We start from the raw sequence: 23,657 nt of genomic DNA, 5'->3' as shown, positions 1-23,657 counted from the left end.
AGCAATGGCCTGTGCATGAAAAAATGCCCTGTTTATGCAAAATGCCTTGTTTATATGCTCATTTTCATGTCACTGATTGGTGATCTTTGCCCCTTGTCTCCATCACTCTGTCCTTTGAGATATCAGTGAGGCAAATACTTAGGGGGTTTAAAAAGGATGGGATGCATTTTAAGGAGTTTTGCACAATAGATTAAACTTTTAAAATGAGGTATTTGTTTATGTGCCTTGTGGGTTAAAATTTTTAATCTTTCAGTCTTTGCAGCCTCAAGGAAACTGGGAGTAATTTTGGCAGTCCCAAAATAGATGTGGTTAGGGAATTATGCATGGTGAAGCAACTCCTCAACTAAATTAACTGGTTTACAGATGACTCTGGGAGCTGGGCAGACTCAGAGATGTAGATTAAAGAGACTTTTTTCTCCCTATTCAGGAGTGTGAATAATTTGTGGGTGTTTAGTGACAGCTGCTGAATTAACCTCTTAGTTATGAAGCAGCTGAGACTCCATGGTGTGGAGTGCAAGGATGGTTAGGCAACTGCATGCTGGGCATTGTCTTCATGGTCTTACTTTTGATACTGTTCTGGTTTTGCCTATGGAGTGTACTCAGCACTGGTTAGGCCACACCTTGAGTACTGTGTCCAGTTCTGGGCCCCTCAGTTTAAGAAGGACATTGAAACTCTTGAATGTGTCCAGAGAAGGGCAACGAGGCTGGGGAGAGGCCTTGAGTACAAGCCCTATGAGGAGAGGTTAAGTGAGCTGGAGTTGTTTAGCCTGGAGAAGAGGAGGCTCAGGGGAGACCTTATTGGTCTCTACAAATACCTGAAGGGAGGTTGTAGACAGGTGTCTCTTCTGCCAAGCAACCAGCACCAGAACAAGAGGACACAGTCTCAAGTTGCACCAGGGGAAGTTTAGGCTTGAGGTGAGGAGAAAGTTCTTCACAGAGAGAGTTGTTAGCCATTGGAATGTGCTGCCCAGGGAGGTGGTGGAGTTGCCATCCCTGGAGGCGTTCAAAGAGGGATTGGATGTGGCACTTGAAGCCATGGTTTAGTAGTCATGAGTGACAGGTTGGACTTAATGATCTTTGGGGTCTTTCCCAACTTTATTGACTCTATTATTCTATGACTCTGGGGGAAAGTAGGCCTGATTGACACAATCAGTGACTTGTTTGCCACTATTTCTGTGAAATGATTAAATAATGAATACAGTCTTTCCCTTGCTGTGTACAGGGAGACATGAGGAAGTGAGAGCTCTGCTAGCATTCAGGCTGAAAGCTAGACGTGGTTTGATGGGGCTAGGCTAAACATCTTCCCTTTGCTGAGGGAGCTTTAAACTGCATCACGAGGCGAGTGTGCAGCAATCAGGAGTGTGAAAGCAATCCATGCAGCCTCTCTGAACTGTTTCAGAGTCATGAGGGTTGTCTCCTTTTTGAGATGAATTCTCTCAAGTGCAGAGCACTTCTGAATTGCATGTCCTTTGTCCTCCAAAGAATAAATATCCAGTGTAGGTGTTACTCTGTTACCTTACACATCCCTGGTACTGCTCGCTGGAGTGTCTCTGTACCTTTTAGAGGTGCAGTGCACAGGCTCATACTGTTCAGCTCTGGCATAAGCATTGCAGCACCATCTTTTAGATGAAGAGTGTGCAGAGAAAGAGAGCTCCATTAAAAATTATGTGGGATACCTGAAAGTAAAATCATAATCTGAAATCTTCCTGTTAGAGCTATAGGAATATTATCTGTTTTTCAGAGCAGCCCTGTCTCCCAAATGTTCCTCTTTTGATCTAAAGCATGAAAAGAATGGCCATGTCTGGTTTCTGGCTGTAGTCAGACTGTAATTGACTCTCAGGATGAGGAGTCAATTCAGAACAAACAAGATCTCCTTCTAACATAATATCCAGAGCATGCACTGCAGCTCCAGTGCAATTCAATAAAGAGTAGGTAATGCTTTTTGTGGTGTCTGCTATGTGTATCCTCTTAGCAGTCAGATTGATGCCACTGAGCAGTCCATGGGCAGGGTAGGCAAAATGTCAGACCTGGGTTCCTCCCATAAATCACAGACCAGATTTCTCTCTCTTTGGATTTGCCTTTCCAGGGGCAGTGAGGGGGAAAGAAACAGTTATCTGTTTGTTTGTAAGCTGGGAGAATAACTAGAATTTTTGTGGTTGCTTTACTTTGAAAGACATTTATCAGCTCTTCTCCTGGTGTCACCTCACTAGTCAGTACCCAGCTTGTGTGCTCAAGAGGTCATAAAGACTGCATCAGGAACAGTGTGGCCAGCAGGAGGAGCAGGGAGGACATTCTGCCCCTGTACACTGCACTGGTTAGGCCGCACCTCGAGTCCTGTGTCCAGTTCTGGGCCCCTCAGTTTAGGGAGGAGGTTGACTTGCTGGAATGTGTCCAAAGAAGGGCAACAAAGCTGGGGAGGGGTTTGGGACACAAGCCCCATGAGGAGAGGCTGAGGGAACTGGGGTTGCTTAGCCTGGAGAAGAGGAGACTCAGGGGAGACCTTATTGCTCTCTACAACTACCTGAAGGGAGGTTGTAGACAGGCGGAGGTTGGTCTCTTCTCCCAGGCAGCCAGCACCAGAACAAGAGGACACAGTCTCAGGCTGTGCCAGGGGAGGTTTAGGCTGGATGTTAGGAAGAAGTTCTATACAGAGAGGGTGATTGCCCATTGGAATGTGCTGCCTGGGAAGGTGGTGGAGTCGCCATCATTGGAGGTGTTCAGGAGGAAACTTGATGGGGTGCTTGGTGCCATAGGTTAGTTGTTTAGGTGGGTTGGATTGGTGGATGGGTTGGACGCAATGATCCTGAAGGTCTCTTCCAACCTGGTTTAGTCTATTCTATTCTAAATGCCTCAGTTTGAGAAGAAGAGTTGGTAGAGAAGAAGAGGGCATGTGGAATGGGAATGACAAGGCTGAAACAGAAATAGCAGGAGCTTTAGGCATATCAGGTATTTTGAGACTCTGTCACTTTCCTCTGTGTCTCTCTGTCAATACTTGCAGATCCTGGTTTAGTTGCTTTCTTAAAGTCACGACGTGGTGGCAAGGAAGGCCAGAAGAAGGAATTAAAAATGGAATGGAACAGACCGGAGGAGTCTGTGGAATCTCTGCCCGCGGCTCGGCGTGGTGTGGGATCAGCCCTTCGCGTGCAGGAGCCGGGTGTGGGAGAATCTGTGAAGAAGGAAGAAAACAGGGAGGTAGAAATCACAGGTAAGAAACAGAGTGCACCTTGCTCATGTTCTGAACATGAATGTAAAGGTGGTGTGGTGTTCTGTGGTGGGTTGAAATTTCCGCCCCGCTCCTGCCAACCAACTCAGTTGGAAGCAAATGGAAGCTGTATTTACAGGCAAAACTACAATATACCAGGGTATCAGGTAGTGATAGGACTAGGGGGAATGGAATGAAGCTGGGGGTGGGGAGATTCGGGCTGGATGTGAGGAGGAAGTTCTTCCCCATGAGAGTGGTGAAGCCCTGGAATGGGTTGTCCAGGGAGGTGGTTGGGGCACCGTCCCTGGAGGTGTTTATAAGACCAGGTTGGACGAGGCTCTGGCCAACCTGATCTAGTGTGGGGTGGCCATAAACTGTGTTGTTTATTAATTGTAAATACCTGTAAATGTTGTAAATACTGTATATTTGTACATATTCATTGCATTCCATTGTAGATTCATAGTATCATAGTGTCAGTCAGGGTTGGATGGCCCCACTCTATGACTTGTTTCTCAGAGCCCACACAGTGAATTCCACAGGATACAGTTCTTTTCTGTATGCTGTGGATGGAGGGAAGTATTAAGATGTTCTGCTTTTTTGGAAGAACTGTACAGAGCTGTTGCCTCTTAGGAGAGAATGCTTTAATACTCAATATATGGCTGTGTGAGGAGAAAGCTGCTTTATCCCCAGCAGCTAGAGCAACCCATGTATTCTCATGGCAGAGAAAAGAAGTGCTTTCCCCATGAACTTCTGCTCTTAGCATTGCTTTCCTCATTGCAGATTTGTTTTTGGTTTGGGTGTTGTTTTTTTTTAAAAAGCCATTTCTCTGTTGTGATTTTAGGCTTTCATTCTCATCTTGCCCACATTTCTGTTTGTAGCCTGCCTCTCTCCTTGGTTAGCATGCTGCTCCCTCAATCCACGTTTGGGCTGACTCCATCTCCTGATCCCTTCTTCTGATGCATTTTGTGTGTGTGCTGGTGCAACGTGCAGGCTGATTAAAGAAGCCTGTGAATCACTCCTGGATTTCAGCTTGGTGGTTCCAAGAGACAGCAACTGTTTACCATTTTCTTGATGAGAGGGATGAGTGTGAGTGTGTGTTTGTACACGTGCAGGAGAAGGAAAGCTGATTAGCCTCTTCTTGAGGAAGACAGTTTGCTGAAGAGTCCTTTCACTGTTCCCAAGTTTTACTTGTCCACAAATCTCTCTTAATCAAAAAGACTATTTTTAGTTGCTTTTTGTTTCCAGAACCACTGAGTGCACAGGTAACACCAGGTTAAGTAACGTTCTTTTCCTCCCCTGGGAGCAATAGAAGTGTGAACAGGCTGAACAAGATTGAAGTAATGCTCTTGGGAATAGCTCAGTGTTCACATTCCTGTGCTGGCAACATCTTTTACTTGCATGGCAGCATCCTTTACTGCACAGGAAAGAAGAGAAGCCTTCCTAGGATATTTAAAATAACAAAGAAAGGATGAGCTGGAATACATGTATAAACCCAAGGGAACCCTTTCCAGCACCTGAATTTATGCCTGCTGCCCATCTTGGTCAGCAGGAGATGGAAAATACTAATTTCATAGCAGCGCTTAGCATTGAGGTTTTGCATCATATTTGTGCTCAGAAGTAAAATCATCGTGAATAACCCAGCCAAAATGGTCATCCTGAATTTCCCCAAGGAGAGGATGATGACACAGAGCAGGGGGATTGCTCAGAAGTCAAATCTGCTTCTAATGAGAGAAAAGGCTACTGTTTCTTATAAACAAGATGGTGAAGCCTTTACCCAGCAACTTGTAGTCTCACCAAATGTAAAAGTAAATTCTGGCACCGAGACAAAAGGGGGAGCAAAGCAGAAAGGGAAGAGCTTGGGTGCAACCCAAGGCTGAAAAAGTTCAGTTGCAAGTGTTGCATTGACGCTGTCAGCTTGTGTTTCTCTAAAGGGATTTCTCAGTAACTGGACAATCTGCTGCTGCCCTGGAGTATGTATCTCTCTTTTCTTATTGACACTATCTTAACAGTAAGGACTGGTGGTAATATGTATAATCCTATTCATAAAATGATTAACCCAGCCCTATCAATTTAGTGATTAATGGAGAAAACAATTTGTTGGATTGCAAATGTCAATAGATTTCATTTTTCTGCTGATTTAATTTCCTAAAATTTTGCACCTACCACCCACAAACATTCCACTTTTCTTACATCTCAGATGCTTTTTCCTTCTCTTCAATTAAAATGTGTGCTTTGGCTGAAATTCTGTGGAACAGCTTTCTGGCTGAGGAAGATAATGCTGTGCTTGGTTCCTTGCCTGACTCAATACCACATTGATCATAAGGGTGAAGCTTCATCCTAGAAAGGATGAGTGCCCTTCCCGAAAGTTTGTCTGCTAATTGGAGGAAAGTAAAAGGTTAGGTTTCAGGCCAGTTATCAGCAGGAAAAGATACAATGAAAGAAGAGCATCTCAGTGGGACTCACTGTTCCTTGCATGAGAAGACACTGAGGAGCAGCTGAGGGATTATAAATCTAGTCTGGAGAAGAGAAGGCTCAAAGGAGACCTTCTCATTCTCCACAGCTACCTGAAGGAAGGTCACAGTGAGGTGAGTGTTTGGTCTTCTCTGCCTGTTAACCAGTGATAGGACAAGAGGAAATGGCCTCAAGCTGTGGCAAGGGAGGTTTAGGTTGGATATTAGATAAAATTTCTTCACTGAAAGAGTGGTTATGCATTGGAACAGGCTGCCCAGGGAAGTAGTAGAGCAGGTGTTCAAAAAACATGTTGATGTGGTGCTTAGGGACATGGTTTAGTGGTGGACTTGTCAGTGTTGGGTTAAGAGTTGGACTTCATGATCTTGGAGGTCTTTTTCAACTTCAGATTCTATGATCCTAAGACCAGAGTACTGTGAGTTCAGAGTGCAAGTGAGTTCTGGGCTGCTCTAGCAAGAGGACACAGTCTCAGGCTGTACCAGGGGAGGTTTAGGTTAGATGTTAGGAAGAAGTTCTATACATAGAGAGTGATTGCCCATTGGAATGGGCTGCCTGGGGAGGTGGTGGAGTCACCATCATTGGAGGTGTTCAGGAGGAGACTTGATAGGGTGCTTGGTGCCATGGTTTAGTTGTTTAGGTGGGTTGGATTGGTGGATGGGTTGGACGTGATGATCTTGAAGGTCTCTTCCAACCTGGTTTATTCTATGTATTCTATGATGCTGCTGCTTTTCATGCCCTCAGAGTGCCTGTTCCTTATGTGTGATTTCTCTGGAGACAGAAAAGACTTTTTAGCTCATCTTCTCTTGTTGGTATGGGATAATGTACTAGTAATAAAACATTCCCTTTCCTACTTTTCAGATCATTTCCAGTTACATCAGTCCCGTCCCTTCACTTGTGAGATTCTTCCACGTGCTGATCTCTCTCTCTCCTAGGGCAACTCCTGTGATGTCAGACATAAATGTCTTCTTTCTCAAATTCTTGTAGTCAAAACTATTCATAAAGTTAAATCAGTCATTTATTCCTTTAGTACTTGCACCTTTGAAATTCCTGTTCAGCTGTCCAGTTTTCCCACTGAACTGTTTCTCAGGCAAGCTGTGTAAATTTTCAGTTGTTTTGATCTCCTCAAGCTATTGGTGAGGAACAGGGAATGAAGAGCAGCTTCACAGAGGCAGTGAAAGCACACGTAAAAGGATTTGTGCTCTCCCCAGTGTTTCTACACTGAAATCTTACTGGCTTCCAAATTTGCTTGGACCTCTGCATTAATACTTTTGAATCATTTCACATCTCCCTTAGCACCCTCCCTCCCTGGATGATACTAGTTCCCTGCCCTGGCTCTGATCACTCTGCCTTATTTGTATCCTGACTTCTGCTCAACTTCTCCCAAATTAGCTCTGTCTGTGAATTTCATTACAGTGCTGTTTGCTTCCTCTTCCAGCTCTCAGGGAAGATGAAAACAGCTTTAAATCTTTGATGTTTATGCATCAGACAACAGTCAGTTTGAAAATTGTTTGCTTATTTTTCATGAATCCTGTATTTGATGCAGTCTTTAAGCCACATGGACTGGCAAAGGAGGAGTAGTATTTTCTTCATCTCTGACTTGGAAGGTAACACTTCCATGTTTGTTTTTTTTTCCTTCCCCCTGCCTCCAAAGATGATGATCTGCCTGTGAAGCCCAAGAAGGAATGGATTCACATGGACAATGTGGAGTTTGAGAAGCTGGAATGGATGAAAGATTTGCCAGCACCTCGGCAGAAGAAAACCAAAGAGGTTTGAAAGCAGGAACTCGTTTTTCATGTTTGTGTCTGGATACTGCTTCTCAGCAGTCACAGTTTTGAAGGCTTCAAAAACTAGTCCTGTGGTTACTCAAGTCTGTTGAGTTTCATCAGACTGAGAGATTCCCTAGTTTCTTCCACAGGGTGGGGTGATATGTGATCAGCTCAGTCTTTGAGAGAACTAGCAAGTGAGAGTCTGTCAGCTGCAATCTGGGATGGAACAGGGCTTGAAAGATAAGGGGGAAAAAATATTTAGAGTAGAATATAATAAACCAGGTTGGAAGGGACCTTCAAGATCATTGTGTCCAACCTATCATCCAACACCACCTAATCAACTAAACCATGCAACCAATCACCCTATCAAGTCTCCTCCTAAACACATCCAGTGATGGTGACCCCACCACCTCCCCAGGCAGCCCATTCCAATGGGCAATCACTCTCTCTGTGTAAAATTTCTTCCTAACCTCCACCCTAAACCTCCCCTGGTGCAGCCTGAGACTGTGTCCTCTTGTTCTGGTGCTGGTTGCCTGGGAGAAGAGACCAATCCCCCACCTGTCTACAACCTCCCTTCAGGTAGTTGTAGAGAGCAAGAAGGTCTCCCCTGAGCCTCCTCTTCTCCAGGCTAAGCAAGCCCAGCTCCCTCAGCCTCTCCTCATGGGGCTTGTGTTCCAAACCCCTCACCAACTTCGTTGCCCTTCTCTGGACACCTTCCAGCAAGTCAACATCCTTCCTAAATTGAGGGGCCAGAACTGGACACAGTACTCGAGGTGTGGCCTAACCAGTGCAGCGTACAGGGGCAGAATGACCTCCCTACTCCTGCTGGCCACACTGTTCCTGATGCAGGCCAGGATGCCATTGGCCACCTGGGCACACTGCAGGCTCATTTATTTATTTTTTTTAAAAAGAATTTGTGGCCTGACCTGGAGAGTACCTGAACTGTCATTGTAAAAGGTATTTTAAGTGATGAGTGTTCTGGAAGGCAATAGCAGTAGTCATTTTCTCCCTCTGCTCTTTTGTGGTAGGGAATGCAAGCTCGATTCAGTTTAAAAGGAGAATTGATTCCTGCAGATGCTGATTTACCGACACACCTAGGCCTTCATCACCATGGAGAAGAGGCAGAGGTAGGTGTAATGTAGTAGAAAGGGCACACTCATTTCCTTTGTCTCTCTTTGATTTGTCAGGTTCCTTTTTGTGTCAAGACTTTTCAGTGACAAAAACCTTAAAGTGTGGACGACAGCTTTCCTTTTGAAAGAGGCTCCTGAAGGGGAGTTGGGCCTGTGTGCCTTAAGTGCTGCACTTTCAGAAAACTCCACTAATGCTTTTTCCCTTTAATGCCTCTGATCACAGGATGTTAGGGATTGAAAGGGAGCTCTGAAGATCGAGTCCAATCTCCCTGCCAGAGCAGGACCATAGAATCTGGCACAGGAATGCATCCAGAAGTGTTTTGAAAGTCTCCAGAGAAGGAGACTCCACAACCTCCCTGGACAGCCTGTTCCAATGCTCTGTGATCCTCACAGTGAAGAAGTTCCTCCTCATGTTGAGGTGGAATCTCTTGTGTTGTAGTTTATATCCATTACGCCTTGTCCTATCACGGGCTGCAAGTGAGCAGAGCCTGTCCCTCTCTCTTGACACCCAGCCCTCAGATACTTATCAACATAAATTAAATCCCCTCTCAGTCTTCTCCAGACTGAAAAGCCCCAGGTCTCTCTTCTTTTCCTCACAGGTCAGTGCTCCAGACCCTCAGCCATCCTGGTAGCTCTCCATTGGGCTATCTCAAGTAGATCCTTGGCCCTCCTGAACTGGGGAGCCCAAAACTGGACACAATATTCCAGGTGTGGCCTCACCAGGGCAGAGTAGAGGAGGAGGAGAAACCTCCCTTGATCTGTTGGATACACTTCTGAGGATTTGCAGTGTTGGAGAAGGGTGCACATACATCCTTTTCTTTAGAAATTCTTTTTTTCCCTGTCACACAATGATTGGAAGCTCTTGCAATTGCCACAAAGCAACAGACACCGTTGCATTGTAGTTTATCACAGTATCACCAAGGTTGGAAGAGACCTCAAAGATCATCAAGTCCAACCTGTCACCACAGACCTCATGACTGACTAGACCGTGGCAACCAAGTGCCACGTCCAATCCCCTCTTGAACGCCTCCAGGGATGGTGACTCCACCACCTCCCTGGGCAGCACATTCCAATGACAAATGACTCTCAGTGAAGAACTTTCTCCTCACATCCAGCCTAAACTTCCCCTGGTGCAGTTTGAGACTGTGTCCTCTTGTTCTGGTGCTGGTTGCCTGGGAGAAGAGACCAACCCCTTCCTGGCCACAACCACCTTTCAGGTAGTTGTAGAGGGCAATGAGGTCACCCCTGAGCCTCCTCTTCTCCAGGCTAAACAACCCCAGCTCCCTCAGCCTCTCCTCACAGGGCTGTGCTCAAGGCTTCTCCCTAGCCTTGTTGCCCTTCTCTGGACACGTTCAAGTGTCTCAATGTCCTTCTTAAACTGAGGGGCCCAGAACTGGACACAGACTCAAGGTGTGGCCTAACCAATGCAGAGTACAGGGCACAATACTTCCCTGCTCTTGCTGGCCACACTATTCCTAATGCAGGCCAGGATGCCATTTGCCTTCATGGCCATCTGGGCACACTGCTGGCTTGTGTTCAGGCAGCTGTCAATCAGCACCCCCAGGTCCCTCTCTGTTTGGCAGCTCTCCAGCCACTCTGCATGGGGTTGCTGTGGGCAAAGTGCAGCACCTGGCACTTGGACTTGTTGAATGCTATCCTGTTGGACTCTGCCCATCTGTCCAGTCAGTTGAGGTCCCTCTGCAGAGCCTTTCTACTCTCTAACTGACCAACATCTGCTCCCAACTTGGTGTCATCTGCAAATTTGCTGATGATTGTCTCAATCCCCTCATCCAGATCATCAATGAAGATATTAAAGAGGATGGGGCCCAGCACTGATCCCTGGGGCACACCACTAGTGACTGGCCTCCAGCTGGCTGTGGCACCATTCACCACCACTCTCTGGGCTTGGCCCTCCAGCCAGTTCCTAACCCAGCGCAGAGTGTTGCTGTCCAAACCACGAGCTGACAGCTTAGCCAGCAGTTTATGTCCTGCTATGCAGTGTTCTACAGTTAATCTTATTTAAAGGGGGCTGCTTTTACCTATAGGTGAGGGGTGGGGGGGGTTATTGTTTTTATTTTGGTTTTGTGTTGTTTGCTTTTTTTCCTTCCTTCCCCATTTAGAGGGCTGGTTATTCTCTCCAAGAGCTCTTTCATTTGTCTCGCAGCCAAGTTATCCAACAGAGGACACTGGCTCTGCAGGTCTTGGGGCGGATTGTTCAAAAGGTAAGTCAGTTTCCATGGAATTCCTCCCCATCATGCAAGTTCCTGGTGGATCAGGACCCAGATTCTCTAGTTTTACTTCTTTGCTTTTCAGTATTCAATGGTGAGCAAAACGACCATCAGGGCATTCTTTTGCCCTGGGGATCTCCTTATTGTTAGAAGAATTAAGTGTTGGGATAGAAGAGAGTTTCAAGTTCCTCTGTTCATCAGCAGTAGTGCTAGAACTTTAGTTCTGCTGTTGCTTTGGGCAGAAGTTGTTGGGGGCTTTTTGGTGTTAATTTTGTGACAATCCTTGGCAATGACCCTTTTGGTCCTGTTTGAGCCAATTTCATGATGTGCTTTTTCTGTAAGAGATGGGGAGACTTCATTGCTGATAGGACATTGTGGAGAGGCTGATGCTGGTCTCTTCTCACAGGTGATTAGTGATAGAACACGAGGGAATAGCTTCAGGCTGCAACTGGGTAGGTTTAGACTGAACAGTAGGAAGAAGTTTTTCATAGCAAGAGTGGTCAGGCATTGGAATATGCTGCCCAGGGAGGTGGTTGAGTCACCAACCCTGGATGTGTTTAGATGCCATTTGGATGTGGTGCTTGGGGAAATGGTTTAGAGGTGAACTTTGTAGTGTAGGATTCTGGGTTGGACGTGGTGATCCGGAGGGTTTTTTCCAGTGCTTCTGTGATACTCAGAACAGTGTGCAAGTAGCATAAACCAGAATGAGTATTTGCTTCTGTGCATATTTCCACCTAGCTCTTAGGGGAAATGCTAACCTTCGCTGCAGTGACAGTGGAAGGCACAGCATGGTTTTGAGAAGAATGGTGGGGCAGAACAGGGTGAAGTCAAAAGATAGGTTCATGCTTTAGAAGGACTGACATCCTGAATTAAGGAACTGGAGTTGTGTGCCTCTGCAGAGGGGAAAATAAAGGGGGGAAGAAAAAACCTGCACACACTTTAGCTGCTTTACAGTAAAAAGCAAACATGCAGAATGGTGAGACAGCTTTAACACAGGTTCTGTGTTCCATCCCTTTCAGGCCAAGGCTGGAGAATTTGCTTCCTCCTTAAAGGGCAGCGTTGTGCATCTGCTGCTTGACGCTGGGTTTCTCTTCTTGCTGCGCTTCTCGCTGGATGACGCAGTGGATAATGTCATGGCAGCGGCTGCCGGTGCCCTCCGGGCTCTGCTGGTGTCACTAGATGATGAGGTGAGATGATCATTAAGTGACTGGGTTTGATTTCATGCTGAGCTGTTTACAGGAATCAGAATGAGAAGGCATGGTAAGTAGCTTGAACAAAGGCTTACTGGAGGAGTTAGTCTAATGGTCAGTAGAATGCCATTGCTGTACTCTGGGACAGGCAAGGGAGTGTGTCATCCCAGTGTGAGAGTTTCAGACATCTCTTCTGTTTGAATTAGCTCTGCCTCAGGATTAAATTCAGTGCAGGCTGCTGAGGTTCTCTTCATTTTGAGTTCTTTACAATCTGGATCAGGCTATTGTATGTTGGTTTTTATTGTAATGTGGCTGCTTATGTTGTCAGCTTCTTGTTTTGTAGTTTCCCTGCTTCTCCCAGCTTTCCATTATACTGCATAATGATGCTGTTTTCTTTTCCTCTCATTGTTCATTTTCTTCTGTTCTCATGTGCTTTTCTTACACTGATAAATATCTAATTTCACCTTCTTGTGTGTATTTTCTCCTGACAGCTTTTTATCTTGTTAGAAGGTTGAAATTTCTTCTGTGCATTCAGAGGTACTAGAGAGCCCTGAGCAGAGAGATTAAGATGCCTTCCTGGTTGGACAGAAGCAGTCCACTATAGACAGATAATGCACTGGGCTCTGTTTCAAGTTGCTTTCCTGTCAGCCCATGGCTTGGATGGGAGCACACTGCATTGGGTTAGGAACTGGCTGGAGGGCAGAGCCCAGAGTGTGGTGGTGAATGGTGCCACATCCAGCTGGCGGCCAGGCACTAGTGGTGTGCCCCAAGGATGAGTGCTGGGCCCCATGCTCTTTAACATCTTTATTGATTATCTGGATGAAGGCATTGAGTCCATCATCAGTAAGTTTGTGGATGACACCAAGCTGGGGGCAGGAGTTGATCTGCTGGAGGGTAGAGAAGCTCTGCAGAGGGACCTCGACAGGCTGGGCAGATGGGCAGAGTCCAAGGGCATGAGACTGAACACATCCAAGTGCCGGGTTCTGCACATTGGCCACAGCAACCCCATGCAGTGCTACAGGCTGGGGTCAGAGTGGCTGGAGAGCGGCCAGGCAGAGAGGGACCTGGGGGTGCTGGTTGATGGTAGGCTGAACATGAGCCTGCAGTGTGCCCAGGCAGCCAAGAAGGCCAATGGCATCCTGGCCTGCATCAGGAACAGTGTGGCCATCAGGAGGAGCAGGGAGGTCATTCTGCCCCTGTACACTGCACTGGTTAGGCTGCACCTCGAGTCCTGTGTCCATTTCTAGGCCCCTCAGTTTAGGAAGGAGGTTGACTTGCTGGAAGGTGTCCAGAGAAGGGCAACGAAGTTGGTGAGGGGTTTGGAGCACAAGCCCTATGAGGAGAGGCTGAGGCAGCTGGGGTTGCTTAGCCTGGAGAAGAGGAGACTCAGGGGAGACCATATTGCTCTCTACAACTACCTGAAGGGAGGTTGTAGACAAACAGATGTTGGTCTCTTCTCCCAGGCAACCAGCACCAGAACAAGAGGACACAGTCTCAGGCTGCACCAGGGGAGGTTTAGGCTGTATGTTAGGAAGAAGTTCTATACAGAGAGAGTGATTGCCCATTGGAATGGGCTGCCCTGGGGAGGTGGTGGAGTCACCATCATTGGAGGTGTTCAGGAGGAGACTTGATGGGGTGCTTGGTGCCATGGGTTAGTTGTTTAGGTGGGTTGGATTGGTTGATGGTTTGGATGCGATGATCTTGAAGGTCTCTTCCAACCTGGTCTGGTCTATTCTATTCTATTCACAAGAGCTGTGTCAGACTGCAAAGGGGCTGGTGATAGAGAAGAGTGGGTAGATCTCAAGAAGCCTCTTGGAACTTCTCCTAGGCCTTTAGAGCTATCCCTGGTGGGGAGTCAAGAGGGGAAAAAAAATGACTAGGTAGCTTTCTCCAAGACAAGGTAGCTTTTCTGAGTCGTGAGCTTAACGGTGCTCTGCCAGATGAGGGCTGCATGCCTGTGGTAGGCAATTAATGCTATGAATCAGCTTCTTAATGTTCTTTTCTTTCTTCTGATATTACTCTGGTTTATAACTGCAGTGCTCTGATTCTTGGATCAAAGCTTGTGGCGTGATATTTTGTGTAAGTGCTGACTCTTGCTGCCAAAAGCAGCACCAAGTGCTGTGTCAGTATCTTTTCTCATTTAGAGTCCTTTCTAGAGTCTCAAGCTGCTGAATTTCTGAAGGTCTCTGAGAAAGGCACAGAGCTGGGAGTCTGGCCTTTTGCTCCAGAATTTGTAAGACAAATACTGTAAATACAGATCAACAGGTGAAAAAAATCATGTTGTGTGAAGGTTTAGTTCATTCATCAATGGCTGTGGGAAGGAAGCACCTGTCTCTCTTTTCTTCAAAGACCCAGATACTCTATCTTGTGCTTTTCCTTCTCTTGGTGGAAGGAAGACTATAATACCAAACTATGTATTACAGGTGGATTTCATCCCCTAAGTCAGGTCTCTTCTGACCATGTCATTCACTGACCAGCTTTGTTTCATGTTGTGGTGGCGATCGTGGTGTTGGGTTCTTGTTGGCCTTGGTTTTGTGTGTTGGGCTTTTTAATTACTGTTATTTGGTGCCTTTGGTTGGTTGGTTTTTTTAGTTTATGTGGTGGGGATTTTTGTTGTTGTTGTTGTTGTTTATTTGTTTGTATTATAATTGTTTTTTGTTGGTTGGTTTAGTTTGTTTGGGTTTTCTTTAGGGTCTGGTAATAATGTGGTCTTCCTTGGCATTCACATCCAAACTTTTTTCCTAAAACCTCAGAGTTTGTTTAAAGTCTGCCCCTTATTTTCTGACCAGTGTGTTAGCTATTTCTGTTTGCCAGTTCAGGAATGGAAATTTGAAGCTGTTATAAAGCAGCATAGTCATTTGATTTGCCTCTCTTCTGTGATTCTAGAATGTGAAATCAGTAAGGTTGGAAAAGATCTCAGAGATCATCAAGTCCAACCTATCACCTAACACCACCTGACAATTAAACCATGGCTTCAAGTAGAATAGAATAGAATTAACCAGGTTGGAAAAGACCTTTGAGATCATCAAGTCCAACCTATCACCCAACACCACCTAAACAACTAAACCATGGCACCAAGTGCCCCATCCAGTCCCCTCCTAAACACCTCCAGTGATGGTGACTCCTCCACCTCCCTGGGCAGCCCATTCCAATGGGCAATCACTCTTTCTGTGAAGAACTCCCCCTAACATCCAGCCCAAACCTCCCCTGGCACAGCTTGAGACTGTGTCCTCTTGTTCTGGTGCTGGTTGTCTGGGAGAAGAGACCAACCCCCACCTGGCTACAACCTCCCCCCAGGTAGTTGTAGATGGCAATAAGGTCTCTCCTGAGCCTCCTCTTCTCCAGCGGGGATGTAGATCTGCCACAGGAACAATCTGCTCTCTGAAATGTTAAAAGCTAACCTACTGCAGTATTGCCCTAGAGCTTGAGAGTGTCTGACACTGTCATTAGCTGTGAACACAAGGTGGGGTATTTATTTGCTGGAGCTGAGAGATAGTCAAAGAAAAGCCAAACACACACAAACACACCCACCGGGCAGTCTTTAATGTACCAATTTTTATGTGACCATTCTGTATTATTTGTGACCTGAGTTCCACACAGTCCAGAAATGGGAACAGAGCCAATAAGTGCCAAATTCCAGTTTAACTTCTAGAGCTTTGGTGGTTTATTTATTTCATTGTAAATGTTTGCCAGTTAAGCTGCATTTCTGTTACCTCTGTAGTGGATTTAGTTCACCTCATGGTATTGCTTCTCATGGCTTCCCAAGTGCACATGGATCAGAAGTTAAAATCAGTTCTCTGAAAATGCATTGCATTGCACTTGTACATCCCCTTTACTGTGTGCCTGTTCTCCAAGCTTAGGTGGGAGTCACTAAATCATTCTGGCATCAAAAGTATCCTTGACAGCTTTTTATCTTCCATGATTTCTTTCTGAGAATTTTATTTTCTGTGGTTTTACTCTCCTTGTAGAAATATCTTGACTGGACTTTCTCATGGTACCAAGGGATGGCTGCGTTCCCCTTTGTCCCCAACAATGAGGAGGAAGAAGAGGAGGAAGAGGAAGAATTAAATGGAACAGAGAAGTCTCAGGATAAAAAATTAAAAGATGAAAACAAGCCAGATCCAGATGTGGCCCGATATGATGTTGTAAAGGTAATAATAATAAACCGGGTTGGAAGAGACCTTCAAGATCATCGCGTCCAACCCATCCACCAATCCAACCCACCTAAACAACTAAACCATGGCACCAAGCACCCTATCAAGTCTCCTCCTGAACACCTCCAATGATGGTGACTCCACTACCTCCCCAGGCAGCACATTCCAATGGGCAGTCACTCTCTCTGTATAGAACTTCCTAACATCCAACCTAAACCTCCCCTGGTGCAGCCTGAGACTGTGTCCTCTTGTTCTGGTACTGGCTGCCTGGGAGAAGAGACCAACCTCCGCCTGTCAACTTCCCTTCAGGTAGTTGTAGAGAGCAATATGGTCTCCCCTGAGTCTCCTCCTCTCCAGGCTAAGCAACCCCAGCTCCCTCAGCCTCTCCTCATAGGGCTTCTGTTCCAAACCCCTCACCAACTTTGTTGCCCTTCTCTGGACTCGTTCCAGCAAGTCAACCTCCTTCCTAAACTGAGGGGCCCAGAACTGGACACAGGACTCGAGGTGCAGCCTAACCACAGAGCTAGACTTGGAATCTTAGGAAAATAGGCTCTACACAGTGGCTGTGTGTGCTGTAGAAGTGTCTACTCTCCTGTGTATGCTGTTAAGAACATTCTGAACAAGAATTATAACTCTTCCCTGGCTGTTAGGTGGTATGTTGCTGTCATATTACCAGGAGAGTAATTTTATTGATGTCTAAAAATACAGAGACTTGACTTGCTTGTTTTCAGTATCATTAAGTATCTCTGACTTCCTCTGGGGAAACTGGCATCAAGCATGCTGGTATCTTATAAGATTTGTGGAAAGGCTGCATGCAGACATGATTTTCAAGCTCACTTATTTGAGCTAAAAGTGAAAAGCTCCAGCCATTATTAAAGTGTCTGTATCTGCTTTTGTAAAGCTGAACGCGAGCATTCCAGCTTATGCAGCCCGGAAAGCAAACCATATCCTAGGTTGCATCAAAAGGAGAGGAGAGGCTGAGGGAGCTGGGATTGTTTAGCCTGGAGAAGAGAAGGATCAGAGGTGACCTCATTGCCCTCTATAACTACCTGAAAGGTGGTTGTAGACAGGAGGGGGTTGGTCTCTTCTCCCAGGCAACCAGCACCAGAACAAGGGGACACAGTCTCAAGCTGTGCCAGGGGAGGTTTAGACTCGAGGTGAGGAGGAAGTTCTTCACTGAGCGAGTCATTCGTCATTGGAATGGGCTGCCCAGGGAGGTGGTGGAGTCACCGTCCCTGGAGGTGTTCAAGGGGAGATTGGACGTGGCACTTGGTGCCATGGTCTAGTTGTGAGGTCTGTTGGAACAGGTTGGACTTGATGATCCTTGGGGTCTCTTCCAGCCTTGGTTATACTGTGATACTGTGATACTGTGAAAAGGAGTATGGACAGCAGGTCAGGAGGGGTGGGTGATTCCTCCCCTTTACTCTGCTCTTGTGAGACCCCCCCACCTCGAATACTGTGTCCCGTTCTGGAGTCCCCATCATAAGAAGGACATAAAACTGTTGGAGTGAGTCCAGGGGAGGGCCACAAGGATGATCGAAGGACTGGAACAACTCTGCTGTGAGGAGAGGCTGAGGGAGCTGGGGTTGTTCAGCCTGGAGAAGTCTCCAGGGGGACCTTATAGCTGCCTTCTGACACCTGAAGGGAGCCTACAGGAAAGATGGAGAGGGTCTTTTCATAAGGGTGTCTGGTGACAGGACATGGGGGAATGATTTTAAGCTGAGGGAGACTAGGTTCAGCCTGGATCTTAGGAAAAAGTTCTCACCACGAGGGTGGTGAGACTCTGGAATAGGTTGTGGATACCCCCTTCCTGGAGATGATTAAGGCCAGAGCAGCTGAGGCCTTGGGCAAACAAGTCTAGTTGAGAGGTGTCCCTGCCCCATGGCAGGAGGGTGGGAGTAGATGATCTCTGGGGTCCCTTCCAGCCTAAGCCATTCAATGGTTCTATGAAAACTAGTTAGATCTATACAGTGATACCCTTTGTGCATTTGACATAAGGAGGCTCCTTAGCATTTCTTCATGTTCATTCTTTGTGATTGCATTTCTCAGATACAGTTACAGCATTTGGAAGGAGTTCCTCACATATATAAGCCTAATTGCACATTTCTGATATGAGCCCTAAAAGTAGCAACCTTTGTTGCCTCACACTCAGCCTCGGTGGAGCTGCTTCAACTCTCTTGCCTGCTGCGATCATTAAAATCACTTAGTTATTGTGCTTGAGCCTGTGTTCAAATGGCTCTTGGTTAAAAGCTTCACTGAGCAAATGAGCTGCTCTACTTCATATCTGGTCTTGTGTAGAGGCTTCAGGGTTGCAGATGTTTTCTGCTAGGTGACACTGCTCAAAAAGAGTTGTAGATAGAAGACATGATACCAGCTTGTGATTCCAGAAACAGGTATGTGGTTCAGCATAAAGTACTTTAACTTGTTTCAGGTGGCCTGAGCTCAGAAGGTATTTGACACTAAATTCTCCACTGTTCCAGTTGTGAAATTGCATTTCATACCTGCTTATGGGGTGTTACAATCCAACTACTCCCCATAGTTGGAAAAGGAGTATTTAACCTAGCAGCTGAACTTACCTCACTGAAACTTTTTTAGAGTATCACTACTATGAGTTTGGGTGTTAGGAAGTTGCCTTTTCTCAGAACTGTATTCTTAGAAGTAGGAATGCTGTTGCTGTTGTGCTGAGGGACACGGTTTAGCAGCAGACTTAGTCACGCTGGGTTAATGATGGTACTATATGTTGTAAAGGTCTTTTCCAGCCTAAATGTTTCTGATTCTGTAACACCATCACTTAAACTGAAGATTTGTTTCCTGGCACCACCACTGATCACAGCATTCTGCTCTGTGAAACAAAATAGAAATTACATCATCTCTCTGCATCTCTCTCTTCCTACTCCTAAGCCGGATTTTCTTTTGTCTGCTCTCTGTTTCTGTCATCTTTCTCTGACATAACAGGTACTGTATCAGACAGTGCTGCCTTAGCTGGAGGTGGCACCCAGCCAAAATGATTCAAGGAGCATGAGAACCCTTTTCAGCCACACTAGGTTTTAGTAGCCCTTTGTAGAGAAGATTATTTTCATATTCCCTGTTGCTCACAGTCTTGTACTCTGGAAAACACAAGCACCCAAACCCCACCAGTGGTCTGATGCAGAGAAGTTGTTCAGTCCTTCCTGCTCTCTTGAGCTAACTCTTGCTCATTTGCTAGCCTATGGTCAAATCCACAGGAACTTAGTTCTTTGTTTCCTCACTGGTAATCTCTCTACAGAAGATGTAATTGAATCTGCTTTTGTCTTCCAGATCAGAAAGCAATGGTTAATAATGTAATGGAATTTACTGGTTTTCAGGGACTTTTGAAGACACGGATCCAGCACAGGCTGAGGTACATCCTGGAGGTGGTACAACCTGTTCCAACGGTAGTCCTGGACATACTGCACATCCTCACCCACATAGCAAGGCACTCCTCTGAAGCATGCAGCCAGGTAAATCCCCCATTGTACAGGAGCTTAGGAAAGGTCAAGAAAAGTTTGAAAAAGGGAAGGAAGACCAGCTGAAGTTAGAGCAAGGAGATCAGGCAGCCGTGTGTGTGTCGCCTGTCTGTGTAACTGCATACCTTCAGTTATTTGTGCTACCTGCTCTTCCTCTGCAGCTGCTTGACTGTCCTCGGTTGATTGAGACCATTGTCAGGGAATTTCTCCCTACTCAGTGGGATTCCCGGGTGGCTGAGCCAGGGTGTCTACTCACCAGCCTCCATGGTGTTCCTTGTGCCACTGCTATGAAGTTTATCAGAGTGTTGGCGTCTGGAGGCCGAAACGCAGCAGCCAGGCTGGTGAGTGAGTCTCAAAAGAGCTCTTCTGATTGCAAAGGCCTTTGTTCTCTTTGTTTTAGTTTCTAAGTAAAGGTAGAGGACTCTGAGCTGAAGCTGAAACAATCATTGTGAAGAAGGTACATATGTGTGTTTTGAAGGACACAGTTCAGTGATCCTGACCAATAGTGGATGTTTAGAAGACACACTGGTGTGTGATGCTCTGTGCTCTCCCATGTTCTGGTGATGGGCAGCTTAGGACTAAAACTAGAGATTTAATTGCTGTTCTGGTGTTTTGCAACTCTAGTTGAACTTTCCTGCTGTTGATTTGTCCTGATAACGCTAAAGTCTTTTGTCAGTGTTTCCAACTCCTCTTACCTACTTCTGGACAGGTTTTCCGTTTCAGAGATAGTGGCCTTCACTCATCTATGTCATCACACTGGTGCTATAAATGCATCCCATCCACCAAAAGCAGCACCCATTCCAGTGCCATGAGCACCTCTCAGGGGGTTTGGTTCAACATTGTTAACAGCTTCTAATAAATTGCCATCCAGGAAACTGCCAGCATCAGCAGACCCCCAGCAGGCTGTGCTCTGAAATACATAGAGTAATGTGCTGGTAATGGATAGTGGGATATTTAAAGGCTGTAAGTGGTGCTGTAAGCATAATAGAAAATCTCTGAATTTTCCTGTTTCAGGCTTTGTGTACCCCAGGGGGTTCCAAGGCATGCAAAAATTGCTTGCAAGGTTCCTGCCACTCAGGCTTTGGTTCTGTTGCACTCTCATATGACTTGTTACAGGCCCTTAAACGTAGCAGTGGAAGACAATAAGAAAACCAATTCAAACTCATCAATGTAGGAATTCACTTTAGCTAACAACAAAATTCTTCCAACTTCCTCCTCTGGAAGTAAATCTGACTTTCCCCTCTGTTCTGTAGGAGGGGTGTCAGAATTCATAGTTTGATTCATCAACTCCTTTGCTTTCTTGCTGGTGTGCATTGATTTCCCTGCAAGATGTCTCTAAAGCATTTGAAATTTAAATTATCTATAATATGTCCTTGTGTTAAGAAAAAGACATTATTAGCTCATTTGTTTAGACAGAGCACACACAAGGTAGTGTACGTGTGGGAGGGGGAAAGAGAAGCTCTTTTTTATGGTTAAGCAAAAATACCCTGCTGTTGGGGAGGATAAAAACTATTTCTAGAGATCTGCAAATGAGTCATGTCATGCTTAATTCAATACTAAAATAACTTCAGAACATTTTCAAGGCATCAACATTCTCTAATCTTCCAAAAGTAAGCGGCAGGAGGTACCCTTTTTATAAAACAAACAGAGAATCATGGAAAGCTTTAGGTTGTGGAAACCTCTGTGTGACCTTCCAGAAAGAACACTGGCGTCAAGCCAGTGCTTTGGTATACAGTGTTTTTCCATCAGATACATTTTTACATGTAATCCTGACTTAATAGGCTTCTATTTATGACTCCATAAGGAAGGCTAATTATAGTTTAAAAAATGAAGCAAAATGCTGCAGAGAGCATCCAAAACACGAGTGTGTGTGTGTGTGGGTGCTACCTCCATCAGGAATGATTTAGGTGTAGTTGATCTGTGTGAGGAATGGATTAGGTAACACCGTGGCATCCCTCCCAGGAATTCTTCTCCCTTAATAGCCATTGACCATTTATTGATCCTTTGTAGTGCGCTCCTTAAGACTACAGAGGATGCAGACAGATTAGAACAGGGCGGGAGGAGTCTGGAATGAGCTGAACTGAAATCTGCAGTCCTTCTGGTGTGTCAGAGTAATGAGATAATGATGCGTGCAGCTGATGTCTCTTAGCCCTTTGTCTGGTTTTGTTGTTCATTCTTTTCTCTTTTGTTTGTTTGTTTTGCAGCTGAACCAATTTGGAATGAAAAGCCGGTTAAGTCGATTTATAGCTGAAGAGCCACAGGATCTGCTCCTGCCGAGGGAGGAAGCTATCAGGCTGAGCACTGAGGCCTTCCGCTTGTGGGCTGTGGCTGCTGGCTATGGGCAGGCCTGTGACCTCTACAGGTACAGCCCAAAGCTGAAGAAACAAGGGTGGAGGGCACAAGAGAAAACAAATGTCCTGTTCCAGAGGGGCAAGTATAGGGATCTCCAGGCTCAGCCTTTACTCCCTTCAGGGACTCTTACCTCCCTTTCTCTGGCCTCCTACAGTAAAACTCAGTTTCTAGAGGTACTTGTGTTAAGTATTGTCTCTCGACAGGCTGGACAGATGGGCAGAGTCCCAGGGCATGAGACTGAACACATCCAAGTGCCGGGTTCTGCACATGGGCCACAACAACCCCATGCAGTGCTACAGGCTGGGGTCAGAGTGGCTGGAGAGTGGCCAGGTAGAGAGGGACCTGGGGGTGCTGATTGATGGTAGGCTGAACATGAGCCTGCAGTGTACCCAGGCAGCTAGGAGGGCCAATGGCATCCTGGCCTGCATCAGGAACAGTGTGGCCATCAGGAGGAGCAGGGAGGTCATTCTGCCCCTCTACGCTGCACTGGTTAGGCTGCACCTCGAGTCCTGTGTCCAGTTCTGGGCCCCTCAGTTTAGGAAGGAGGTTGACTTGCTGGAAGGTGTCCAGAGAAGGGCAACAAAGTTGGTGAGGGGTTTGGAACACAAGCCCTGTGAGGAGAGGCTGAGGGAGCTGGGGTTGCTTAGCCTGGAGAAGAGGAGGCTCAGGGGAGACCTTATTGCTCTCTACAACTACCTGAAGGGAGGTTGTAGACAGGCAGAGGTTGGTCTCTTCTCCCAGGCAAACAGCACCAGAACAAGAGGACACAATCTCAGGCTGTGCCAGGCGAGGTTTAGGCTGGAGGTTAGGAAGAAGTTCTACACAGAGAGGGTGATTGCCCATTGGAATGGGCTGCCTGGGGAGGTGGTGGAGTCACCATCATTAGAGGTGTTCAGGAGGAGACTTGATAGGGTGCTTGGTTGCATGGTTTAGTTGATTAGGTGGTGTTGGATGATAGGTTGGACATGATGATCTTGAAGGTCTCTTCCAACCTGGTCTATTCTATTCCTGGTTGTTCTTTATCTTCTGTGCTTAAGCATTGATATTTTATTGTTTCTCCTCCATACTATGGGAGATCACCCTAATGTTTTAGGGCTGTGTATTTTTCCCCTTAAAAGTGTGAATAATCTGTGCTTGTGTGTGACATCAAGGCACATCGTTTGCAGCACGCCTAGGATTCAATCTGATGATCTAAAGGCAGGCAGTGGGCAGCAGTCGCCGGCATGCACGCTAAGCAAGGCAGGCTGATGCAGACAGACTGCGTGCTGCATCCACTTTTAGTTCAGCACAAGTTCTTGTGTCTGACCATCAAGGTCTGCACTAAGATAAGTCAGACCTGCCTCAGACTTGAATCATCTTCCTGTAATTGCACTGACCTGGAAGCATGGAGATGGCTTCTGTAGTTCCTCTGAAGAGAAGCAAGAGACCAGTATTAAGTTTCAGAAGGGATATTCTCTCTCTGCAACAGCATTTTATGTTCTCTGGCCTAGCAAGGTGTATTGGCTAATAAAGATTAAAACCTGTATATAATATTTTGGCACTGTAATGTTGAGAAGAGAGAAACAGAAGGTTGCTCAGATTTGCATGTTTGTAGCTGTGGATAGTTTGGCTGAAAATTTGAGAACGAGGGAAACAAGAATACAATAGAAGTAGCCTATCTAGACAATATCAAAATGCTTTG

General features: G+C 46.1%; 1 protein-coding gene across 1 annotated transcript in view; it reads left to right on the top strand.

Moving 5' to 3' along the window:
• Positions 1 to 23,657, top strand: part of RPAP1 (RNA polymerase II associated protein 1) — a 59,976-nt gene that overhangs the window by 16,158 nt on the left and 20,161 nt on the right. The window contains exons 7-15 of the mRNA XM_054161503.1: positions 2,999 to 3,205; positions 7,323 to 7,438; positions 8,466 to 8,564; positions 10,688 to 10,789; positions 11,815 to 11,982; positions 15,954 to 16,136; positions 19,484 to 19,618; positions 19,786 to 19,965; positions 21,829 to 21,986. Coding sequence (XP_054017478.1) covers positions 2,999 to 3,205; positions 7,323 to 7,438; positions 8,466 to 8,564; positions 10,688 to 10,789; positions 11,815 to 11,982; positions 15,954 to 16,136; positions 19,484 to 19,618; positions 19,786 to 19,965; positions 21,829 to 21,986 — 1,348 coding nt within the window. The remainder of the gene's footprint in view (positions 1 to 2,998; positions 3,206 to 7,322; positions 7,439 to 8,465; positions 8,565 to 10,687; positions 10,790 to 11,814; positions 11,983 to 15,953; positions 16,137 to 19,483; positions 19,619 to 19,785; positions 19,966 to 21,828; positions 21,987 to 23,657) is intronic.

This window comes from Dryobates pubescens, chromosome 5, assembly GCF_014839835.1.
Source record: "Dryobates pubescens isolate bDryPub1 chromosome 5, bDryPub1.pri, whole genome shotgun sequence".
NCBI lineage: Eukaryota > Metazoa > Chordata > Aves > Piciformes > Picidae > Dryobates > Dryobates pubescens.
Note: the sequence above shows the minus strand (reverse complement) of the source record. Positions and strands in the feature narration are given on the sequence as shown.